Raw genomic sequence first — 19,182 nt, forward strand, 5'->3', positions numbered from 1 at the left:
CACGCACGCATTCAACTCAACGACAGCCCGTCCAGACTGGATTGGGATATCGAATAACAACTTACTATCAGATCGAAATCAGCCCAAATTCCTTTCATAGTCTGCACGTATATCTGACCCCAACATGTCACAGATAAACTCTCAGCGACCTGGCCCTGCACCTCTCCACAACAATTCCGATTCCAACGTAGGTCAAACATCCAGCACCGACAATCCAGCCAACATCCCTCGCAACCCCCCTCAGCCTACACAAAATGCCCAATCACCTCTCGATTGGGCTAACTTCATGAACTTCCAGACCCCTCCCGTCGTCAACCCCGCTCACAGCGCGAACGCATACAACAATCATAGAATGCCATCTCAGGATGATCAATATAGCAATTTCGCCCACGGCATATCCATGTCTCGTCCTTCCCCCTCTTCCATCAATTTCCAACAACCCCTACCACGAGGATCGACATCTTCATCAGGCTCCTCTCGCCATAACCCCAATCGACAATACAGTCAGAGCTCCGCCTCATCTCAGCCTCAATTACCTACCTACCATGTCCCATCGCAAACACCCCCTCAAGGCCCTTCACCACGATCCCCAGTCGAACAGCCGATGATCGGCAAGGGCAAATCGCCTGCAACCAAATCATCTGAAACTCAAGACAACGGCCTTTCCCTTGATCCTTCAGCTTTCTCCCGCGATATACGATTCCAAGTACCGTCTTTCTTGACCAATCAGGTTGGCGGGGCACCTACCTTCCCACCCGGCGGTGAGGCGTGGAGTGGTTTCAGCGGAGCCAACCTGTTTGGTCCAGACATCGGTCAGCTGACTCCTGGAACCATCTTTTCCAATGCCTTTGGCATCACCAACAGTGCATCCGATCAACAACCTTATTGCGATAACAACGGGATCATGCAAAACATGGGTGGATTTGTCAATGAGAATGCAGGCTGGGAGCAATGGAACCAGGACCAGAACAAGAACGAGGCAAACAATCAGATGAATGCCAACAATAGTAACAACAACAATCTTGGTGCAATGTTCTACGTCAACCCTAATCCCAGCCCCAGCATCCTAGCTTCCCGAAATCCTTCCAACCGCGAGCCATCTCACCGTACGCCGCGAAACCAGATGGTCTCTTCCATCAACACCAACCTTCACTCATCGTCCGCCATGGACAATCAAGGACCTCATCAAAGCCCGCGAACGTCATATCCATCAAACCCTTCGTCTTCCGGCTCAATGCCCACATCAGCTATACTACCACAGCAACCCGCTTTCCCCCAAAATGCCTTCGGAACGTTCGATAACGTCCCTTCTGCATCTGCTCCTCACAATTCTGCTAGTACAATCAACATAGCCTCTTCGTCGACCGCACCATATGCACCTCCTTCCAACACCCAATCACTTCTCGCTGGACCCATGCCACCGCAGCTCGCCGACGGTCCCGGACTATATTCTACCACAGGCTTTGACATGGTGGGCGTTCTAGCTCGAGTAGCCGCACGAAGAGATCCCAGCACTGTACTAGGCCCCGTAGACTTGAGTTGCAGTTTCCTGGTCGTCGTGAGCTTTTATGAATATACCTCTCTCTTCTATGCTAATCTCGTCTTCAGGACATCCGCCGATATGACTCGCCTATTGTGTATGCCTCACCCAGCTTTAGTCAGCTCACAGGATATGAGTTACCTCAAATCCTAGGTCGAAACTGCCGTTTCCTACAGTGTAAGTTTGACATCACCTTAGTGCAGTACTCTGCTAAATCTCATCGTATTGTAGCGCCGGATGGTGAAGTTGTCAAAGGATCCAAACGAAAGTACACCGACAACACAGCTGTTGCGCACCTCAAGCGAATGCTCAACGCCGGAAAAGAATGCCAAGCGTCTCTGATCAACTATCGTCGAGGCGGTGTCCCTTTCATCAATCTGGTCACTGTCGTTCCTATCCCCTGGGATGGTACGGATATCGTATACCATGTCGGTTTCCAAGTCGACCTGGTCGAGCAGCCGAATGCTATTCTCCGAAACATGAGAGATGGAAGCTACCAGGTCAATTACACCGTATCAAACCCTCCAGAGAAACCTCTTCGACCGCCAGTCAGAGAAATAGGATTGACCGGTCTTAGCGGTGAAGTCATGGAAATCATGGGACAAAGGGTCAACACGTTGAGCAGCGGTTCTGGAGAAGAAGCTGGTAGGATGGAGTGGTTGAAGATGGTTCTCGACAACACTGATGGTGAGTATCAATTGCGCCTGACGACGTAATTTGCTAACCCTCTCTCAGACTTTGTTCACGCCCTATCCCTCAAGGGATTCTTCCAATACGTCTCCCCTTCGGTCCGACGAGTGCTCGAATATGAGCCGGAAGAATTGCTCAACAAGAACATCTCCGAGTTTGCCCATCCTTCCGATATTGTTCCACTCATGCGAGAACTCAAAGATTCGACGCACGCTCCAACGGATGGCTCGTCGGCTCGTCATGTTAATCTTGTTTTCCGAATTCGTCGAAAAACTTCTGGATATATATGGATAGAGAGTGTTGGTCGTCTAGTAGTGGAAGCCGGAAAAGGTCGAAAAGCTGTCATTCTGAGTGGTCGTGCTCGCGCTGTTCCTGCTCTACCTTGGGATTCGATATCCAAGTACGGTGGTTTGGCCGAGACCGAGTTCTGGGGAAAGATTTCGTTCCAGGGCCTTGTCCTACACGCTACTCAAGGAGTGGAAGGTGTGCTTGGTCAACCACCAGAAGATGTCGTAGGACTCAGCTTCTTCTCGCTGTTACCCGGCGGAGATAACGGACCTCCTTCCGCTATGCTTCTACAATCCGATCCATCCGCTCCCGTCTCGTCCCTCTCCGCCGCCATCCGCCGAGTACTCAATGGTGAGACACGGAACGGTGCTGTGTCCATCCAACACAAGCTGGTACACAAGTCTGGCACTCAGGTCGATGTCCTCACGGTCATTTACGCTCCTCGTCGTTCGATACCGGATGTACCAGTAGGTCGAGGTGACGACGAGACCAGCAGCAACGGCGAAAGCGAAGTATCTCGTATGTCAAGTCACGACATGGCATCGATCACCGGCATTCCCCCTACTAGCCTTGTCATTCAGGTCAAATTGATTGTCTCACCTCTACCAGGAGCTACAATACAGACCATCACTCGCGCTCGTCCTGTCGTTCATGCTCCAATCTCCAATCTTTTCGAAGAACTCGAGACTACCCGAGGAACATCCTGGCAATACGAACTTCATCAACTCCGACTACTCAATAGACGACTCAAAGAAGATATCGCTGCTGCCAAAGCTCGTGGCGCAGGCAAAGGCAAAAACAAGAAGAGAAAGTTTGAACCCTCCGCTGGTGACATGGGTCCTCCGGCCCTTCCATACACCAATCTGCATGAACAACAATATACCGCTGCGCCTAGGCATCAGTTGGCCCCTGGGTTTGGTTTAGTCACACCAGGTATGGGTAATAATAGTTTTTATTAGTTTTGATCAAACAGTTGTATGTAACGTAAATTTGCTGTATAACCATAACATCCATAGTAATCAAAATCAATTGGCTTTGCATGTAGTCATTATTTACCATATACGAGACAAGATACATCTACATTTCATGCATCACATGTCAAAATACCCAAACCATCACGATTCTGCGGTCGACTCCTTTCCAAGAATCGATCTTCGTCCATGAAATCTTTCTTTCTCTCTCTCCCTCACCGATGGACTTTCAGACGCTTTACGCATGAATTGAAACGCTGTGAGCGGGCTTCCAGGACCTCCAGGTGAGCTCTGATCGACCTTCCTCGCAGATTCCGGGGTGCGGGGTTGAGAGGCAAGGCTGTGATGAGAAGTCGACCGGGGTAGCTTGTCGGGAGATAGGTAACCTTGTTCATCCGTAGTCGGCAAACCAATTGGCTTGTTCAACGGCGTCTTTTCGGACGAAGATGACGCTATTGAGGCAAGCGAGGAGTTGGAGTGAGATACGGGCACAGGTCTCCCCATAGACTGCGAAGAGAGGGATGCTGAAGTGATAGGTATGGGCAGGTTGGATCCGAATAACGAACTGCTCGATGATGACGCAGACATAGCAGAATCTTTTGCAAGTGTTACATTGTCTTGAGGATCGTCGAACGGAGTCTGCCAAGTGCTGACGGCATCTGCAAAGTGGTCCAGAAGGAATCTAGGAACATTCATCAGCTAATGATGCCGCATGATCCACGCTCAGCTCACTTGGAAAGCTCGACCCATCCGCCACCGACTCTGACCATGACCGTTCTTGACCGCAAGATACGACAGAAACAAAGCTTGGCCCGTCCCTCTGCACCGATCCAATACTGACCCAACTGATCTTTCCATTCGTCTGCACTGTTGAGACCTACAGGACGGACAGGCACATGGACCTGCAGGACATCAGCCATCGTTTTGACCGATATTTACTCACATCAAGCTTATTCACAACCTTCCCTATCGCCACGTCTAGTTTGCTCTTAGCATCAGCTACGTATTCGGTTTTCAATGGCTGTCCAGGCGGTTTCGAAGATCGAGGTGTCGCATACCCTCCACTCGTTCCAATCTTCCCATTCATGGACAACCTCGATAGTCTCGGTAAAGAGGATTGTCTTGGCCAGGTACCGTTATCGGTGGATCTTGGTGTAGAAGGTGCGCCGGTGTACGGCTGGGGGACCCCAGCGGTACTTTTGCGTAGACCAGAAGGTCGGTAACGGGTCGGAGTATCCGACACAGCCCGGATGCGTAGACCAGTGGAAGACTTCGTCGACGGTGATACGATCGATTGTGTGGCATCCGAAATTGGATTTGAAGTGGATCGGTTGGTGGCCCGTGGTATAGAGCTGACCAGTCGAGGCAGACGGGATGCGGTAGATACAACGCTGTTGGCTCGAGTTGATACGTTGGAAGCGGTACTAGGCGGTCTTGAGGAAGCATGGTCGAGACGCTGTGCATTGGAAGCCAGCTTTTGTAGCTCGCTCCATGACTGGGAGATTCTCTTAGTTTCTTTAATCACGCGGAGGTCATCCTTGAGCTCCGCGCTCAATTGGATGAGATCTTGATAGGCTGATGTAGCAGATGTTACAGCTTTCTGTAGCTGTCCTGGATCTCCCGCATCAACAGCTTCAAGCGTATTACTTAAAGCCAGGTCACATTTCCTGATCCCCGTTTCTATATGTGCGAGTTGGAACAGTCGAGGCACCAGGCGCTGATTATCAGCGATGGTATCTGTTAACTTCATCGATGCGGTTGAGTTCACGTCGAAGTCACGCGATCGTAGATCTTCAGCTTGCTGGGAGATCCGACCTAGGGTTGACCTAATGTCGTCGGCAGCTTCGATATTGGGCAAACTCCGCGTCGTTGGCGTACCCTTGAGCGTATCAGTCGATGGGATAACGATGAATTCCAAGCACAACTTGTCCAGTTCTATCTGAAGCTGTTGAATCTTGTCGATATGATCAACAGTCATATACGCGTTGGAAGTTTTCGGAGGCAACGGACCAAAGACATCGTTATGCGTCTGAATTGTCTCGTGTGAACCCGGATTTCCTGATGAAGACTGTGATGAAATAGATGGTTGTTCCAACATCGCTTGAATCAAGTCGATCTCGGAAAGAACCATTTCGACAGTAGCAGTGGCCGGCTCAATGGTCGAGTCCCATTGCTTTTCATCAAGACTATTGCCGTATACCAATCCTGGCTTTTCACGAACACGGTCCTTCAGTGAGTCTAGAGCAGATTCGCTGGCCGCTCTGTGCTGGTCTAACAGGGGATTGTAGAGCTTTGACAAGTCATATATTGGTGACTTAACCTGGTCAGTTTTTTCTTTCACTTCCTTTCGTAAAGCTTGCCATCGTGTGACGATATCATCAATTTGAGCTGCCGCCTCGTGACATCTTCGATCCCAATCATCATTGATCCTGCGCTGGTGTTTTGTTTTGCAATTACTGATCGCCGCAGCCAGACGGACGCTAGATTCATTGATATATGTTCGGACAGCTTGGTCAACGGATGACTCCTCGAAATGCTGCCGAAAGTGCGCCTGATCACGGGAAGTAGTCGGTCCAGCGGCGGGGTTTATACTCGATAGCCTTTCCGTTCGAGAATGTCGTGATTCGGATTCAGCGGTCCTGTCGGTGTCGGCTAAGAAAGGAATTTTTTGCGCCAGACTAGATTCCCAGTTGAAAAATTCTGCTTCCACTTCGTGCATTCGTTCTAAAATGGCGTAAGAATTCTTTACTGTACTGCTGTTTGGCGTATCCGCAGCATACTGTATCTCTCCCAATCGCTTCCGTATCCATCCCGCCTCTTCATCCGCTGAACGAACAGCTAGTGCTTGATCTCGTACTCGATTTAACAGATTGACCAACTGCCGCAGATCGCGTTCCTGTTCGATGAGCTTCACCACTTGCTGCTCAACGTAGATGCGCAGCCTCGAAAGATCTCCCGAAGCCACAGCGAGGCGCTGAATCACAGCTGTTGATGGGCCTCGAACCTCTTTCTCGATCCGCAGACTCATCTGAGCCACTTCATCGTGGAGCAGATCGGCATTCACAGGTGCAGCATTCGGCCAAGCAGCTTGTTGTATACTCGAATATATCCGTTTTTGAAGACCGGAAACGTCTGACAGAGTGTTGTGGGCGGAGATAAGAAAAGGGTGTGCTAAGGAGAAGAGATCTTTATTCTGTTGAGCCGTGCTGACAACTGCTTGGGCAGCCAAAGATTTTTTCATCAGATCTTCATGCTGCTGTTCGATCCTCTCGATGAGATGCCCATCTGCCAAGATTGGGTCTGAACCGCGACAAGGCTTTTGAAGTACGTTCTGATACCTGAGTACTGCAAGAGATAATTTTTGAGAGATCAAAACGCCTTCTTCGCTACGGCCCTTCCCTTCGACGATCCACTTGGGCACCTCTTGCGTCCACTTTTCGTGGGGTCCAACGAGGCTTTGCGGGTTGTCTAGATCAGGTGGATATGCTGTTCCGTCGCCACACGAGAGCAGGTCGATAGCTTGTTGTAAATTGGCTAGAATGGTCCTCGACCGCTCGCTATCGTTGAGCAATGTGTCTCTGCATCTCGCTAACTGTTCGTACCAGTCCACTGCGACCCGACAGTCCTTGAGAGCAGCTTGCGCTTGATTGTACGCTGAGGTGAGAGCGATCAAAACCTCCTCGTTGTGACGATCGTTTTCAGGATAAGCAGGATGAGTCGGATTTGGAAATGTCTTGTCTATCGGTTTTGGAAATCGGTTCTCCACATCCTGCAGGATTGTGCGGAATTCTCGATGTTGGCCGCTTGTTGCGGGTTCTTGCGAACATGAATTCAGAGCTGCCATTAACTGCTGAGCATGGTGTAGAGTGTCGACAGAGGCTGCATGATGGGCTTCGGATCTGCATAACCCATCAGCATGAACCCCTTCCCGAGTGCCACAGAGATGACTTACGTCTTCCAATGCTCTTCCAGTTGCTTGCACCACGCTATCCTCCCAGACAGGTCATTGACTTTTTCGTCCACATCATCTTGTATATCCAACATATCTTCTGGTACTGCTCCAATGCCAGACTCCTCTTGGTCTGCGATGGGACCACTGACACCCCCTAGATCCTTCAGTGGCCCTGCAATGTCGATCATTCTATCTAACAGCCCACCACTTCTTTTTACCTGATTTGATACAAGATTTTGCTGCCGTATCTTGAGATTTACAAGCTGAGAATGAAGCAATGGGATGTGAAGTGACCTTCTCGGTGTGATGTGAGATTTAGGTGATTTAGTTGATTCGGTTGTGGGAGAAGAAGTAGAAAGGCGTGAGGCAGGGGAAGAGATACGCGGTGACTGCAGGTCGGAAGTGGTTGAGGAAACATCAGGAAGGCCTGGGATCCGAGACAACGGTGTCGTGGGAACAGATTCTAGAGCCGCTGCATCGAGTGACCGAGGAAAGCCCGAATGTACATGATGATGTCTTGAGGTAACAGCCTCAGTGACGGGCTGCCATCTCCCCTTATCTTGCACTATTTGAGTGACTTCGCTTCTTATTTTCTCCGTTTCTAGGTGTATCTGCCAGCGTATCTGATCCCAGCGAAGTCTGACAGCAACAAGCTCCAGGAGTGCTCCTCTATGACGAAGAAGCTTGAGAAGGCGATCGATGAGAACGATCAAGTCGAGTGTGATAGATACAAGATGCGTCGAGGGCGGTGTAAGGGGTAACACCGTAGCAGCTATTATTCTGGGTATTGAGCTTTCTGATCTGAGCGAATCTAATGCACCCAGACCTACCTCTCGTCTTTTCCTTCATTCTCTCAAGATCTCCACCGTCAAATGCCATCACCTCCTCCTCAGTCATATCTCGCTCTTTCTGCCAGTCTCTGATCTGATCCATGGAGGGTAATCGATATTGCGATGCATCTTCTTTCTGTCTGATAAAGTGTTGATCGGTAGCATTATCTGCTTTTGCTGAGATCAAGACAGGATGCAAGAATGGGTATATTGGAATTAGCTCTTCCAGAGACTACGAGCAGCAACTGCCTATGTCAGTAAGATACATTGCAATCAGCAAGCATGGTAGCCTACCTTCAGCTTAGCTTCGAACCAGCGACGCTTCTCCAAAAAATCCCGTAATTCTTGCGCATCTTCGGGCAGGAGATCCCTCAGCTCGTCTTCTGCCGTCTTGCTTTCCCCATTCATTCTCGCTCCTGTATCCGCTAGGAGAGCCTTCGCTGGAGAGCTTGTGCGATGATGGAATATTCAGACAAATGATTTATAGCTTAGTCCGCAATTGCAAAAGGCATGGATGGTCGAGGTGAACATGTTGTTGACATGAATCGTATCACGTGATTCCCTTCGATGATCTTGGTAATCTCAATCTCGCCCAGTACTTAGTGCTCTCTTACTCTCTTACGGGGACTACTCGTCCCGATCGTATAAAAGCAAGCAACCATATCAAGGCATTCATCACATTGTATATATAAACATGCAGGGAATAATATTATATCAACCCTTGTCAATTGAGCTCATGAAATCGGAAATAGAATAAGATTCAGAAACAAAAAGAATAAAGAGAAGCAGCAAATCCGCACAGCGGATATCAACAAATGACCCAAAGGCAAGAAACGCTATAAAACAATTGGAATAGCAGGACGTCTAAGGACGACGCTGCCTCGGGACAGATCTTACACTCTGAGTAGCTTGAAGAGGGATCTTGGGAGGTGTAGCAGGCATAGTCGAATTCTTTTCGGGGGATTCGAATATCGCTTTCGCTTTATTGACTTTACTCGTTTCTAGAAATGCGATCCAGTCAGCTACCACATTGAGACATAGTCAGATTCAACAGGTACGCGACTTACCAGTAAGCCGATCCATATCGTGTTCAATGGTAACTCTCCTTCTAGTCCTGGATGAAGAGTTGCTGAACTGGGTAGGATGCATCGGGAGAGGGCTTGGACTAGTTGGTAAAGCAAGGTTACGAGCAGTAAAGGTGGACACTAGACCTTTGGCATTAGGGAGTGGAGATGGCATAGGTGAATGAGAGATGGAATGAGATTTGCCATGACCTCGAGGTGAGCCAGCTCGAATTGGAAGAGGAGAGGGTGAAGGCGCGGAAGCAATAGCAGTGTTATCATTGGTAAGCAATCGGACGATTTCACGTTGTTTCTCCATTTCCTGTTGGCGGAAAGCATCTGTCAGCGAAAGTTGCCAAGTCCCATTGTTCTACACTCACCTTGCCCCATCTCTCGATCTTCTCTCTCTGTTCGTCAATGATCTCCTTCTGGACTTCGATGATCCTTTCCAATCTTTCGATCTCTTCCTCCTCTCTTCCTCTCAACATAGCCAAAGAGGGATCTCTTTCCAAAGTACCAGTACCACTAGAGACGCCTCGTCTGGAACGCGATCGTAGACTGTCAAGGGCAGTAGCTGACATATCCCTATCAATACCATGACCTGGGCCAGGTGCTGAGTGACGTAATCGAGATGAAATGGAGGTGGTGATTGTGACCTCGGATTTAGACTTGATGCTCTGCAATTCAGAAGAAAGTTGGTCGATCTTGATTTTGTGGGATTCATTCTCGACTTGAGAATCAGAAACCTCTCTCTGAGCAGTCTTCAAGGCTTGACGGATTGAGAGAAGTTCCTCTTCAAGGATCTGTTGTGCTGACTCGTGCTTGTGGACTAGCTCCTCTGACACCTTGGTGAGATGGAGCTCAGCAGCTCGTCGAGCGTTGATTTCGGTTTGGAGCTGTTCTTGTAGCCCAGAGATGTTCTGGTTTTGTGAAGTGATTTCGGCCAACTTTCGCTCGACTTCTTGCGTTGCAGCTACCGATATGGTGATCTCAGTTTCTTTCGCTTGCAAGGCGAGCTTGGTAGCTTCATGTTCTTTGGTGAGAGAGGCGAGTTGCCGTTCATAGCTATCATTATTCGAAAGAGCAGACTTCAAGCTATCTTCTTTATCCTTAACAGTGGAGGATAGGGCGGTAAAGTCGTCGGTGAGTTTGTTGAGTTGCTTGGCAATCTCTTCTTTGGCAGCGATTTCCTTCACTAGCTTCGTCTTCGCCTCATCTTCATCCAGAGTAGCAGCTTTTGCTTGCTCTTTAAGCTGTAGCAACTCTTGCTCAAAACCCTTTCTAGATCCCACTTCGGCATCCAACTTCCTTCGCATTTCCTTAACTCCTTTCAAGTTCGCTTCCCGTTGACTAGATAGCTGCTGAACTCGCTTTTCCACCTCGCCTCTGGCCACTTTCTCTTCTTCGAGAACTCTCTCCTTCTCCTTCTCTGCAGCTATAGCTTGATCTTTAAGATGGTTCAACTCGTCGATCTTCTTCTCAGCGTCTACTCGAGCAGCACTCTCAGTCTCGAGTCTTTTCTCCTGGATTTCGAGATCCTTTTGAGCGGTAGCTAGTTTCTCCTCGACATCTTGCAACGATTGGAGCTGTGTACTGAAGTCGGCTGTGGTAGCATCGAGTTTATGGGTGATTCCATCGAATTGAGCTTGCAAGGCGGTACGAGCAGCGATCTCCGATTGTAGCTGATCTTCAGCTCCACCCGCTGCGACCAATCGATCTCGAGCTTCATCCCTTTCCTTCGCAATAGCCGCCTTCGCTTCACTTTCCTGACGAAGTTGAGTTTCTAGCACAGCATTGACTTTCGCCGCTTCATCCAGCTTTCTCAACATTTCGTTGATCTGTTCTTGCATCCCTTGCGTTTTTCCCCTATTCTCCTCAGCATCTTTCCGAAACCCATCGAGCTCTCTCTCCCTCTCCTCCCTCCGTCGCTTCTCCTCCTGGACCTCTCCTTCCAGCTCCACCCTTTGCTTTTCCCAAGCCAGTCTATCTTCATCTCTTCCCTTCCTTAGATTACCAATCTCAGCTCGTAGTTCCCCCAAGACTTTCGCTTCATTGGACATGGCTTCGCGTTGAAACCGATCCAAATCAGCTCGAGCTTCTTCCGTCTGTCGGTCGGCGAGAGACTTTTCGGTGCGGAGAGTGGCTATCTCAGCATCGAGAGTCTCTTGAAGAGATGAGAATGTGTCGACTCGATTTCGCAAGGTAGAAATGGTGGATTCATGATCCTGTACCTGGAGAGACATGGCTTCTAATTCGACTTGTTTTTCGGTTTGCTGAGTAGACAGCTTGACGATTTCACCAGTGAGCTTCTCAACCTCCTCCTTCTTCTCCTTCTCAAAAATCTCAGACTGGCTTTTAAGCGTCTGAACCTCCATCATCAAATCCTCTTTCTCTTGCTTCATCGCGTCCACTTGTTTCTGCACTTCATCCAGACGGACTTGATCTTCCATGACAAGCTCCTCTCGACTATTTCGAAGATGTATCAATTTGTTTTCAAGTTCATCGATCTTCTTACTTCGCTCCTCTATGGTTGACACAAGTTCCGTACGAGTGATTTCCAGTTGAGCATTCCGATCCTTGAGATCCGTCTCAGAGTGCAGCAAAGACTCTTGTGTAGAAGCAAGCGCATCCAGGGCTTGTTTGAGTTCAGATTCGAGTGAGGTGATTTTCAAATCCCGGTCGGACAGTTGAGAAGCGCGGGCAAGAGCAGAAGCAAGGTTTCGATTCGCGAGTACTAACTCTTCTTCCTTGATAGCGAGATTCCGTCGGGCAGCTGCTAGAGCACGATCCTGGTCGAAGCTCTGGGACCGGCAGCACATCGTCAGTTTCTATTCATACAATGTAGAGGGCGAAATGTATAGCTCACCTTTGCGACATCCCCACCGGCCGCCTGTTCCAATGTTCCCATGATCCCAGCCATTTCCTCGTTCTCCTCCGTTAATCTGCTCATACCACTGATAGCCCTTCGATCAACTGTTTTCTTGGGAGTGCCTAAACCGATGCCCGTCCTACCGGAGCCGGAAGCCACGATCGCAGAGAAATCACTGATTCGTCGTCTTTTCGGTTTCGGGGGCGATAAGGGTAGACCAGATCCGGATCTTGGTAATTCGGAAGTCAGAATCTCGCCATTCAGCTTCGACAGCTGTGAGACCAATTTTGCTTTTCTAGCTTCCATCGCAGCCACAGATTCAGCGAGCTAAAGAAAATGAAGTCAATGCGGGCGCAACGTGATCATGAAATCGCGCTCACATTGGATATCTGATCCACTTGGGGTTCAATCCTAGCAGAACTTTCGCTGCTTGTGAGAGTCGCTAGTCGAGATTTGAGCTCCTCGATTTCTTGATCTTTCGCTTTAATTAACGCTCGTTCAGACGATTGTAACTGGAATCAGAGTCAGTGGAAATGCCAGTTCCTTGTGGAATGAACTCACGATATTCTTCTTCGCGTTGGTCTTGACCTGTGAGCATCGGCCAGCAAATTTCAGCGTCTCCAGAGTCTCCCCGCAGTGTTCTTCTTCGGCTGACATACTGGAATTTCGACTCAATCAGTGACTTCACTCATCATGTACCTTGCTTGTGACAGCGGACTTACGTGCAGATGACACAAATGTTTGAATCACCGCCCAAAGCATTTTCCAGGAGATGGGTGAGTTTAGAGTTTCGATAGGGTATATGGCTATATTTCGATCAGCGAGGGTCTTGTGCCATCATCATCAGTCCGACTTACGTAGCTTTGGTCTTCTCGGTAAGCTTATTGATCACCTCTCGCAAGGCAAGTAGACTGGAAGATGGTCAGCCATGAAGACAGCAAAGGCGCGACCACTGAGCTCACCTCTGATTGATATGTTTCCCTTCACCTCGTCTCTCGGAGTCAGAGACGGCTTTTTCCGAACCAGCAAGATCCTGCATATTTTGGAATCAGCAATGACCAATCGCTTAGCCGTCTACGGATGCTTACGATGAGATTCTGAAGATATGAAATGTCAGTAATATTGCTTTTTTCAGCTCAAGAAGTCAACTTACCAATCGAGATAATCTGATATCATCGTCCCCATTGCCATCTCTCGGCCTTGACTCGATCACAATGGTGAATACACAGTGAGATCGGGAAGAGCGTTCGTTCTACACACCATTGTTAATACGAATTGTTGCATTTAACGGTTTGAAAACTCACCCAATCGGTAGCACCTATACGCCTCTGTGCGTTTCCCTTTTCCAGCAGCTCTATCACGTCTTGGGGTGTTGACACTATCTCTTCGACCAGCGGATCAACGTACACTTTCCCCTATTGTCAATGACCACAATGATTAGCATCGTATATCATCGGTGATATCTGTCCACTCACCTTGGCGTAATGTATGGCAGGCTTTTCATCATCTTTCAATGGTCCCTTCTTGAAGTTGAGAAGGTCTCGCAGAGTTTCATTGTAAATTTCGATATATGACACTCGCAACAAAAATGCTCGTTCGGTATCCTGTGAGCAGTAGTCAGTATATGATCCTAGATCGAGACGAATCACTCACCGCTGTGATTGCATCAAATACACCGTCAACAGCGCAGGGTATCACACCTAATTCATCGGAAGTTCCGGTCTAATGCTATTGTCAGTACAGGTGTTACGATAGGCAAGTTCAGACTGACCATCGTGAAAGATTTTCCACTACCTGTCTGACCGTATCTGCATGAGCAGCGTAAGCATGTTGTATGCTGTATTTAAGGCTTGATTATGTACTTACGCAAAGATCGTACTATTGAACCCATGCATAGCCTTGTCTACTAACGGCGCGACTTTCTGTCCATACAGTTCTGGGGTGGTCGATGGGTACTGTAGCAGTTTATCTGTGTTTGACAGTTAGTCTTACGTGCAGCGTCAATGATACAGCAACTCACCAAATGTATATGTATATCCATCCTCCCTCCCGGCCTTTCCACCTCGCTGCTTGACTTTGGGATGTTCATCAGATAGTGTCAATGAGGTAGGCGTGATATCGTATGCTATATTAGCGAAAGGATTGGTAGTTGGTTTTATCCTGTAAAATGACCAATAGTCTCAGCTATGTCTCTCGGTTGAATCACTGATTAGATTAGTATATTGAGATCTGGACTGACCTAACGCAAACTACCACCTTATCACTGGAGCTGGAGGAAGATGCGGTACTCCGAGAGGACAGTATCTCTGATCTGGTTTGAGGTGTCATCAACATGGATGCTGCTGAAGAACTCTCCGCTACTGATGCGACCTCGCTCATATCTGCTATACTTCTACTACTCTTCACTTTCGCTTTCATTCCTCCTTCAGCCGCAGCCGCAGCTCCAGCTTTAGCATTGGCAGCAACCGCTAATCTTTCTTGAAGGGTCAACTTCTTCTTTGCCTTCTTCCCCGTCGAAGGCGGCAGAGGTGCATCTGCAGGATTGATGATTTTACGTTTAGGTGTTATCTGAGTGGAATCTTCTTGTTCATTTTCCGATGAAGCTGCTGAAGAGGATACATCCCCGCGATGTATACGCTTGCGTGACTTCGACTTTGATACCTTGGAGGGTGAGGAAGGTTGCATGATGTTGGATTCGGGTAGGGCAGGTGGTAGACCGACAGCAAGGGAGGGGGATGAAGGTTGACGAGAGAGTGTTCTATGTTTGGTTGGGGACAATGACATTTATCGCTAAGGGTGTTTTGGGTTATAAGCTGTATACCGACATGAGATATGAATGACCAGTCGGGTATATCTTCTAGGTTTAGATATATAACATATATATATAGCTGTAGAGAGAATATAGTTGAATGAGATGTCAGTATACAGGTTGAACCAACATCTACAGAGTGCTTTTATGGAATGTGGAATGTTGTTGACATGTTAAGATACTCTTACTCGTATGTTTCTGTCGCGCTTCTTTGTTCATTCAGGGTCGGGTCTACTAATGTCAAAAGTCAAAAGCAGGCACGTATTAGTACCACACATCGAGTATTTTCGGCGACCGCCGTTCTGTGCGACTCTATAGATAGATATGCCACGTTCACGACAGCAGCGTGCATGCAAGTGGTCAAGTCAAAGATGATTATCTGGTGGGCTTCACTTAATGTGCCTCGTCTCGTTACCACCATCGATACCGCCATGTACGAACCACATCTGATAGATCATGCGAGCATGCAGTCAAGACCAAGGAGGGAGAGTCAGTCGCTGCTGGATGAGCTGGACAAGATAGCGCCCATAAAGAGCTTTGATGCTTTTCCAAAGGTAAGTCCAAGTCTGGTCATCGCATTGACTTGTGACAGGCGTTGATCAGGGAGTGATACAGGTACAATCGACATATACCGTCCACTCAAGAAGAGGAGGAGTGCTGACTGCAGTAGTCGGGCTGATCATATTCTTATTGGTGCTGGTAAGTTACCGTACCATCGCACACAAACAGGATTAAACAGTTGATTTTCATCCCCGTAGAACGACTTGGGAGAATACCTTTACGGCGCACCAAACTATTCGTTCCATGTAGATCATGAGCTAGAGAAAGACCTTCAGCTGAATGTCGATCTGACGGTAGCTATGCCTTGCCATTGTGAGTTTGTGATCAGGTCACTAGACGTATATAGCTGACTCCCATGTCAGACCTTTCCATCGACTTGAGGGATGCTGTAGGAGATAGATTACATCTTAGCAACTCCTTTGTCAAGGATGGTACCCATTTCAGTACAGTCGGATCAACGTCTATGAAGTGAGTCACGTTCTCACGACGACATGCTTATACTGACGATCTATTCAGACACGTATCACCTACCGCTCAATCAGCTTCAGAGGTCATCTCTTCGTCACGTCGTCGTACGCCAAATCAGAAAAGAACTTTTACCGGTATACAGCGATTGCTGTTCTCACCTCCGTCAAGGAAAGGAGTCAAGAAATCTCAAGCTGCTTATAGACCCACATACGACAGTGTTCCCGATGGTCCAGCCTGCAGAATTTACGGTAGTGTCGAGGTCAAGAAGGTCACAGCAAATCTACACGTCACTACGCTTGGTCATGGGTATATGAGTTTTGAACACACCGACCATAATTGTGAGTAGAATGATATCAAAGCAATGTCAATGGTCGATAAGCACATACTGATCTGGCCTGTAGTGATGAACCTATCCCATATTGTCCACGAATTTTCCTTTGGCCCATTCTTCCCAGCTATCTCTCAACCGCTTGACAAGAGCTATGAAATTGCCAAAGAACGTGAGTAATCTTGCTGCATCTATGCGTTGTACTGCTGATACTGTATCATAGCATTCACCATTTTCCAATACTTCCTGCGGGTTGTTCCGACTACCTATATTGATGCAGCTCGACGTCGACTCGTAACGTCACAATATGCTGTAACAGATTACTCGCGATCTTTCGAACATGGAAAAGGGGTACCTGGTATCTTCTTCAAGTATGATCTAGAAGCGATGGCTTTGACCGTGAGGGAGAGGACAACCTCGTTGTACCAATTCTTGATCAGATTGGTAGGAGTGATAGGTGAGTTCTCGCTTATTTTCCCCACTACTAACAGTGTTTCCTTTGCTGACATTTAAATCTCACAGGCGGAGTATGGACAGTCGCGTCCTTCGGGTTGAGGGTGTTCAACAGAGCCCAAAAGGAAGTATCGAAAGCAGTCGTGGGGAAAGAAAAGGAGTATATACCATCGTCGCTGCCATCTGGATCACCAGCATTCGAGAGAGCGGGGAGTGGTTACTTCTCGCGAGATGATCGTGGCACGTTGAGACCGACTACCTGGGGTAATAGTCCCGGTGGTGGTGGTAACGATTGGAAAGGCAGATAGGACCAACAATGTAATCATACAAATACAATGCATCAACATAGGATCAAGCACTAGCTACCGAAGCGGTTGAAGTTGACTCCGGTGATTGAGTGGAAAGGTTCGCTGCTGCCTGTTCAGCGGCTGCTGCTCGTCGCTTCTTCAATACATTCTCGATGAAGAATTCTCCAGCCTAGATTGGGAAAAGTGAATTAGCAGTCCGTTCTGAACATTGAGCAGAGCCACCATACTTACCTTGTAACTTGATCTGACCAAAGGTCCCGAAGCGACGTATAAGAAACCCATACCCTCTGCCACTTCCTTCCATTTGGCGAACTCTTCCGGTTGTACATATCGATCGACCTTCATATGCTTCTTGGTAGGTCTCATGTATTGACCGAAAGTCACGACATCCACGTCAGACTGTCTCAATCCTATTAGAGATAGTGTCAGATCAGCTATTGTGTACATTATCGGGGCTAATCAATGCCCACTCACGTCTCAAGGTCTCATGTATCTCGTCTTCCCTCTCCCCGACACCCAACATTATACTACTCTTCGTCAAGATCTCCTTGCCAGCATTCTTAGCACCCATCTTTGCTTCCTCCAATACTCTTAAACTCTGGTTGAACCCTGCTCTCCTATCTCTCACAAACGGTGTACATCTCTCCACGGTTTCGACATTGTGGGCGAAAACGTCTAATCCGGAAGAAGCGACGGTGTGTATAGTGTCGACTCCCTTGTTTGCGAAATCAGGTGTTAATGCTTCGACGAGGATTTTAGGCGCTTTCTGCTTGATCTTCGATATCGTCGATGCTATGTGAGCTGCACCTCCATCGACGAGATCTAACGTATACACCATGTTAGCCAAAGCACCAAATCGAACTGATGTTAGTCGCTCACCATCTCTATCAACACTAGTCAATACGATATATCCCAATCCCCATCTGCTAATTGCCTCGGCAGTGTTCTCAGGCTCATGTACGTCCAAAGGTGGTGGAGCTCGAGCAGTCTTGACTGAGCAGAATCGACATCCTCGCGTACATTGATCACCCATGAGCTGCATCGAGTCGAGCTGTCAACGCCGTATACTATACGGTTCTCTATGCCATATAGCTCGAACTCACCATGATGGTCGCTGTAGCATTCCCTTTTCCCCCACCCCAACACTCTCCAATATTAGGGCATTTCGCCTCTTCACATACGGTGTGGAGACCTAACCCTCTCAGCTCCTTCTTGATATTACTATATGATGCGCCAGTAGGTATAGGGTGTTTGAGAAATGAAGGTAATCGCGGTCTATCAGGATTATGTCAGCTATAAGAAAAGCTTCATCTACCTAGCACAGGGTTACTTACTGTGTTGTATTACCCAATACTACTCGTTCATTCGCATCAGGTAGCTCCTGTCCTGATACAAAATCATCGAATGTGAGTCCATCATCCAGCTTCTCGAATCGTTTACGTCGAGGGGGAGCGGCGGTAGTATCGGTTGATGGAGAAGCAGGATTAGTGGGGACGGCAGTGGCGAGGCACCGACGAACGGATGGTCCGGCGATGATCCTGCTTGCTGAGGTTGATGCTGATGTGGTAAGTCGTAACATTGCGGTAGGATCAGAGCTGCAGCAGGGGAGTGCAAGATGGTGGGAGTGATACTTGATGAGTTTGTGAGAGTATGGAGGATAGGATGTTTTATAGATATTTCACGGATCGGAATAGCCATCACTCGATTCGTCCGTATCTTCTCCTCCTCTGATCGGATCAATATTTCCAACAACAAAGATTAAATTGGAAAAACAAGGCGGCGTATTCCGCTCTCGTAGACATCGTGACCTCCACTTGGGACTCCCGCCTTCCGACGGGACTGTGGTGGGTATTTTGTGTTGATATGTTGTACGTGTGCTACTCGTATGTATATATATATATATATGCCATATACCTTTGATCCAACCTCTCAATAACACCCTTTGATCTTTTGTATCTCATCGTTTCAATAACTACTATCACTTCATTCATCACATATAACCAGCTGACCGTTCATCTTGACTCTCTTTACTGGCCTCTACCTCTCGATCAACT

At 48.1% G+C, this 19,182-nt stretch overlaps 5 protein-coding genes across 5 annotated transcripts; 2 read left to right on the forward strand and 3 right to left on the reverse strand.

Annotated features, from left to right (window-relative positions):
* Window positions 1-124: 124 nt before the first annotated feature.
* I302_106113 (uncharacterized protein) lies at window positions 125-3,477 on the forward strand (the record flags this gene model as incomplete). Its single annotated transcript, XM_019191857.1, has 4 exons — window positions 125-1,558; window positions 1,609-1,717; window positions 1,772-2,227; window positions 2,276-3,477. 4 exons carry the CDS (start codon window positions 125-127, stop codon window positions 3,475-3,477), a joined length of 3,201 nt encoding a protein of 1,066 aa, XP_019046487.1.
* A 156-nt stretch (window positions 3,478-3,633) lies between these two features.
* On the reverse strand, window positions 3,634-8,679 carry I302_106114 (uncharacterized protein; the record flags this gene model as incomplete). The annotated part of the gene is made up of 6 exons (XM_065870211.1): window positions 3,634-4,171; window positions 4,222-4,391; window positions 4,448-7,388; window positions 7,442-8,213; window positions 8,272-8,503; window positions 8,566-8,679. 6 exons carry the CDS (start codon window positions 8,677-8,679, stop codon window positions 3,634-3,636), a joined length of 4,767 nt encoding a protein of 1,588 aa, XP_065726283.1.
* A 456-nt stretch (window positions 8,680-9,135) lies between these two features.
* I302_106115 (uncharacterized protein) lies at window positions 9,136-14,985 on the reverse strand (the record flags this gene model as incomplete). The annotated part of the gene is made up of 18 exons (XM_019191859.1): window positions 9,136-9,272; window positions 9,339-9,654; window positions 9,713-12,133; window positions 12,199-12,528; window positions 12,582-12,713; window positions 12,763-12,859; window positions 12,924-13,007; window positions 13,059-13,112; window positions 13,164-13,234; window positions 13,290-13,298; window positions 13,355-13,453; window positions 13,506-13,616; window positions 13,677-13,805; window positions 13,855-13,923; window positions 13,973-14,009; window positions 14,068-14,170; window positions 14,222-14,361; window positions 14,441-14,985. 18 exons carry the CDS (start codon window positions 14,983-14,985, stop codon window positions 9,136-9,138), a joined length of 4,884 nt encoding a protein of 1,627 aa, XP_019046489.1.
* Window positions 14,986-15,441: 456 nt separating this feature from the next.
* Window positions 15,442-17,128, forward strand: I302_106116 (uncharacterized protein; the record flags this gene model as incomplete). The annotated part of the gene is made up of 8 exons (XM_065870212.1): window positions 15,442-15,564; window positions 15,626-15,709; window positions 15,769-15,883; window positions 15,934-16,039; window positions 16,088-16,377; window positions 16,441-16,539; window positions 16,591-16,824; window positions 16,890-17,128. 8 exons carry the CDS (start codon window positions 15,442-15,444, stop codon window positions 17,126-17,128), a joined length of 1,290 nt encoding a protein of 429 aa, XP_065726284.1.
* A 43-nt stretch (window positions 17,129-17,171) lies between these two features.
* On the reverse strand, window positions 17,172-18,707 carry I302_106117 (lipoyl synthase, mitochondrial; the record flags this gene model as incomplete). Its single annotated transcript, XM_019191861.1, has 6 exons — window positions 17,172-17,297; window positions 17,360-17,538; window positions 17,603-17,950; window positions 18,008-18,164; window positions 18,232-18,403; window positions 18,463-18,707. The coding sequence occupies 6 exons, from the start codon at window positions 18,705-18,707 to the stop codon at window positions 17,172-17,174; spliced, it is 1,227 nt and encodes a 408-aa protein (XP_019046491.1).
* Between the last annotated feature and the right edge of the window lie 475 nt (window positions 18,708-19,182).

Source organism: Kwoniella bestiolae, chromosome 4, assembly GCF_000512585.2.
Source record: "Kwoniella bestiolae CBS 10118 chromosome 4, complete sequence".
Classification (NCBI taxonomy): domain Eukaryota; kingdom Fungi; phylum Basidiomycota; class Tremellomycetes; order Tremellales; family Cryptococcaceae; genus Kwoniella; species Kwoniella bestiolae.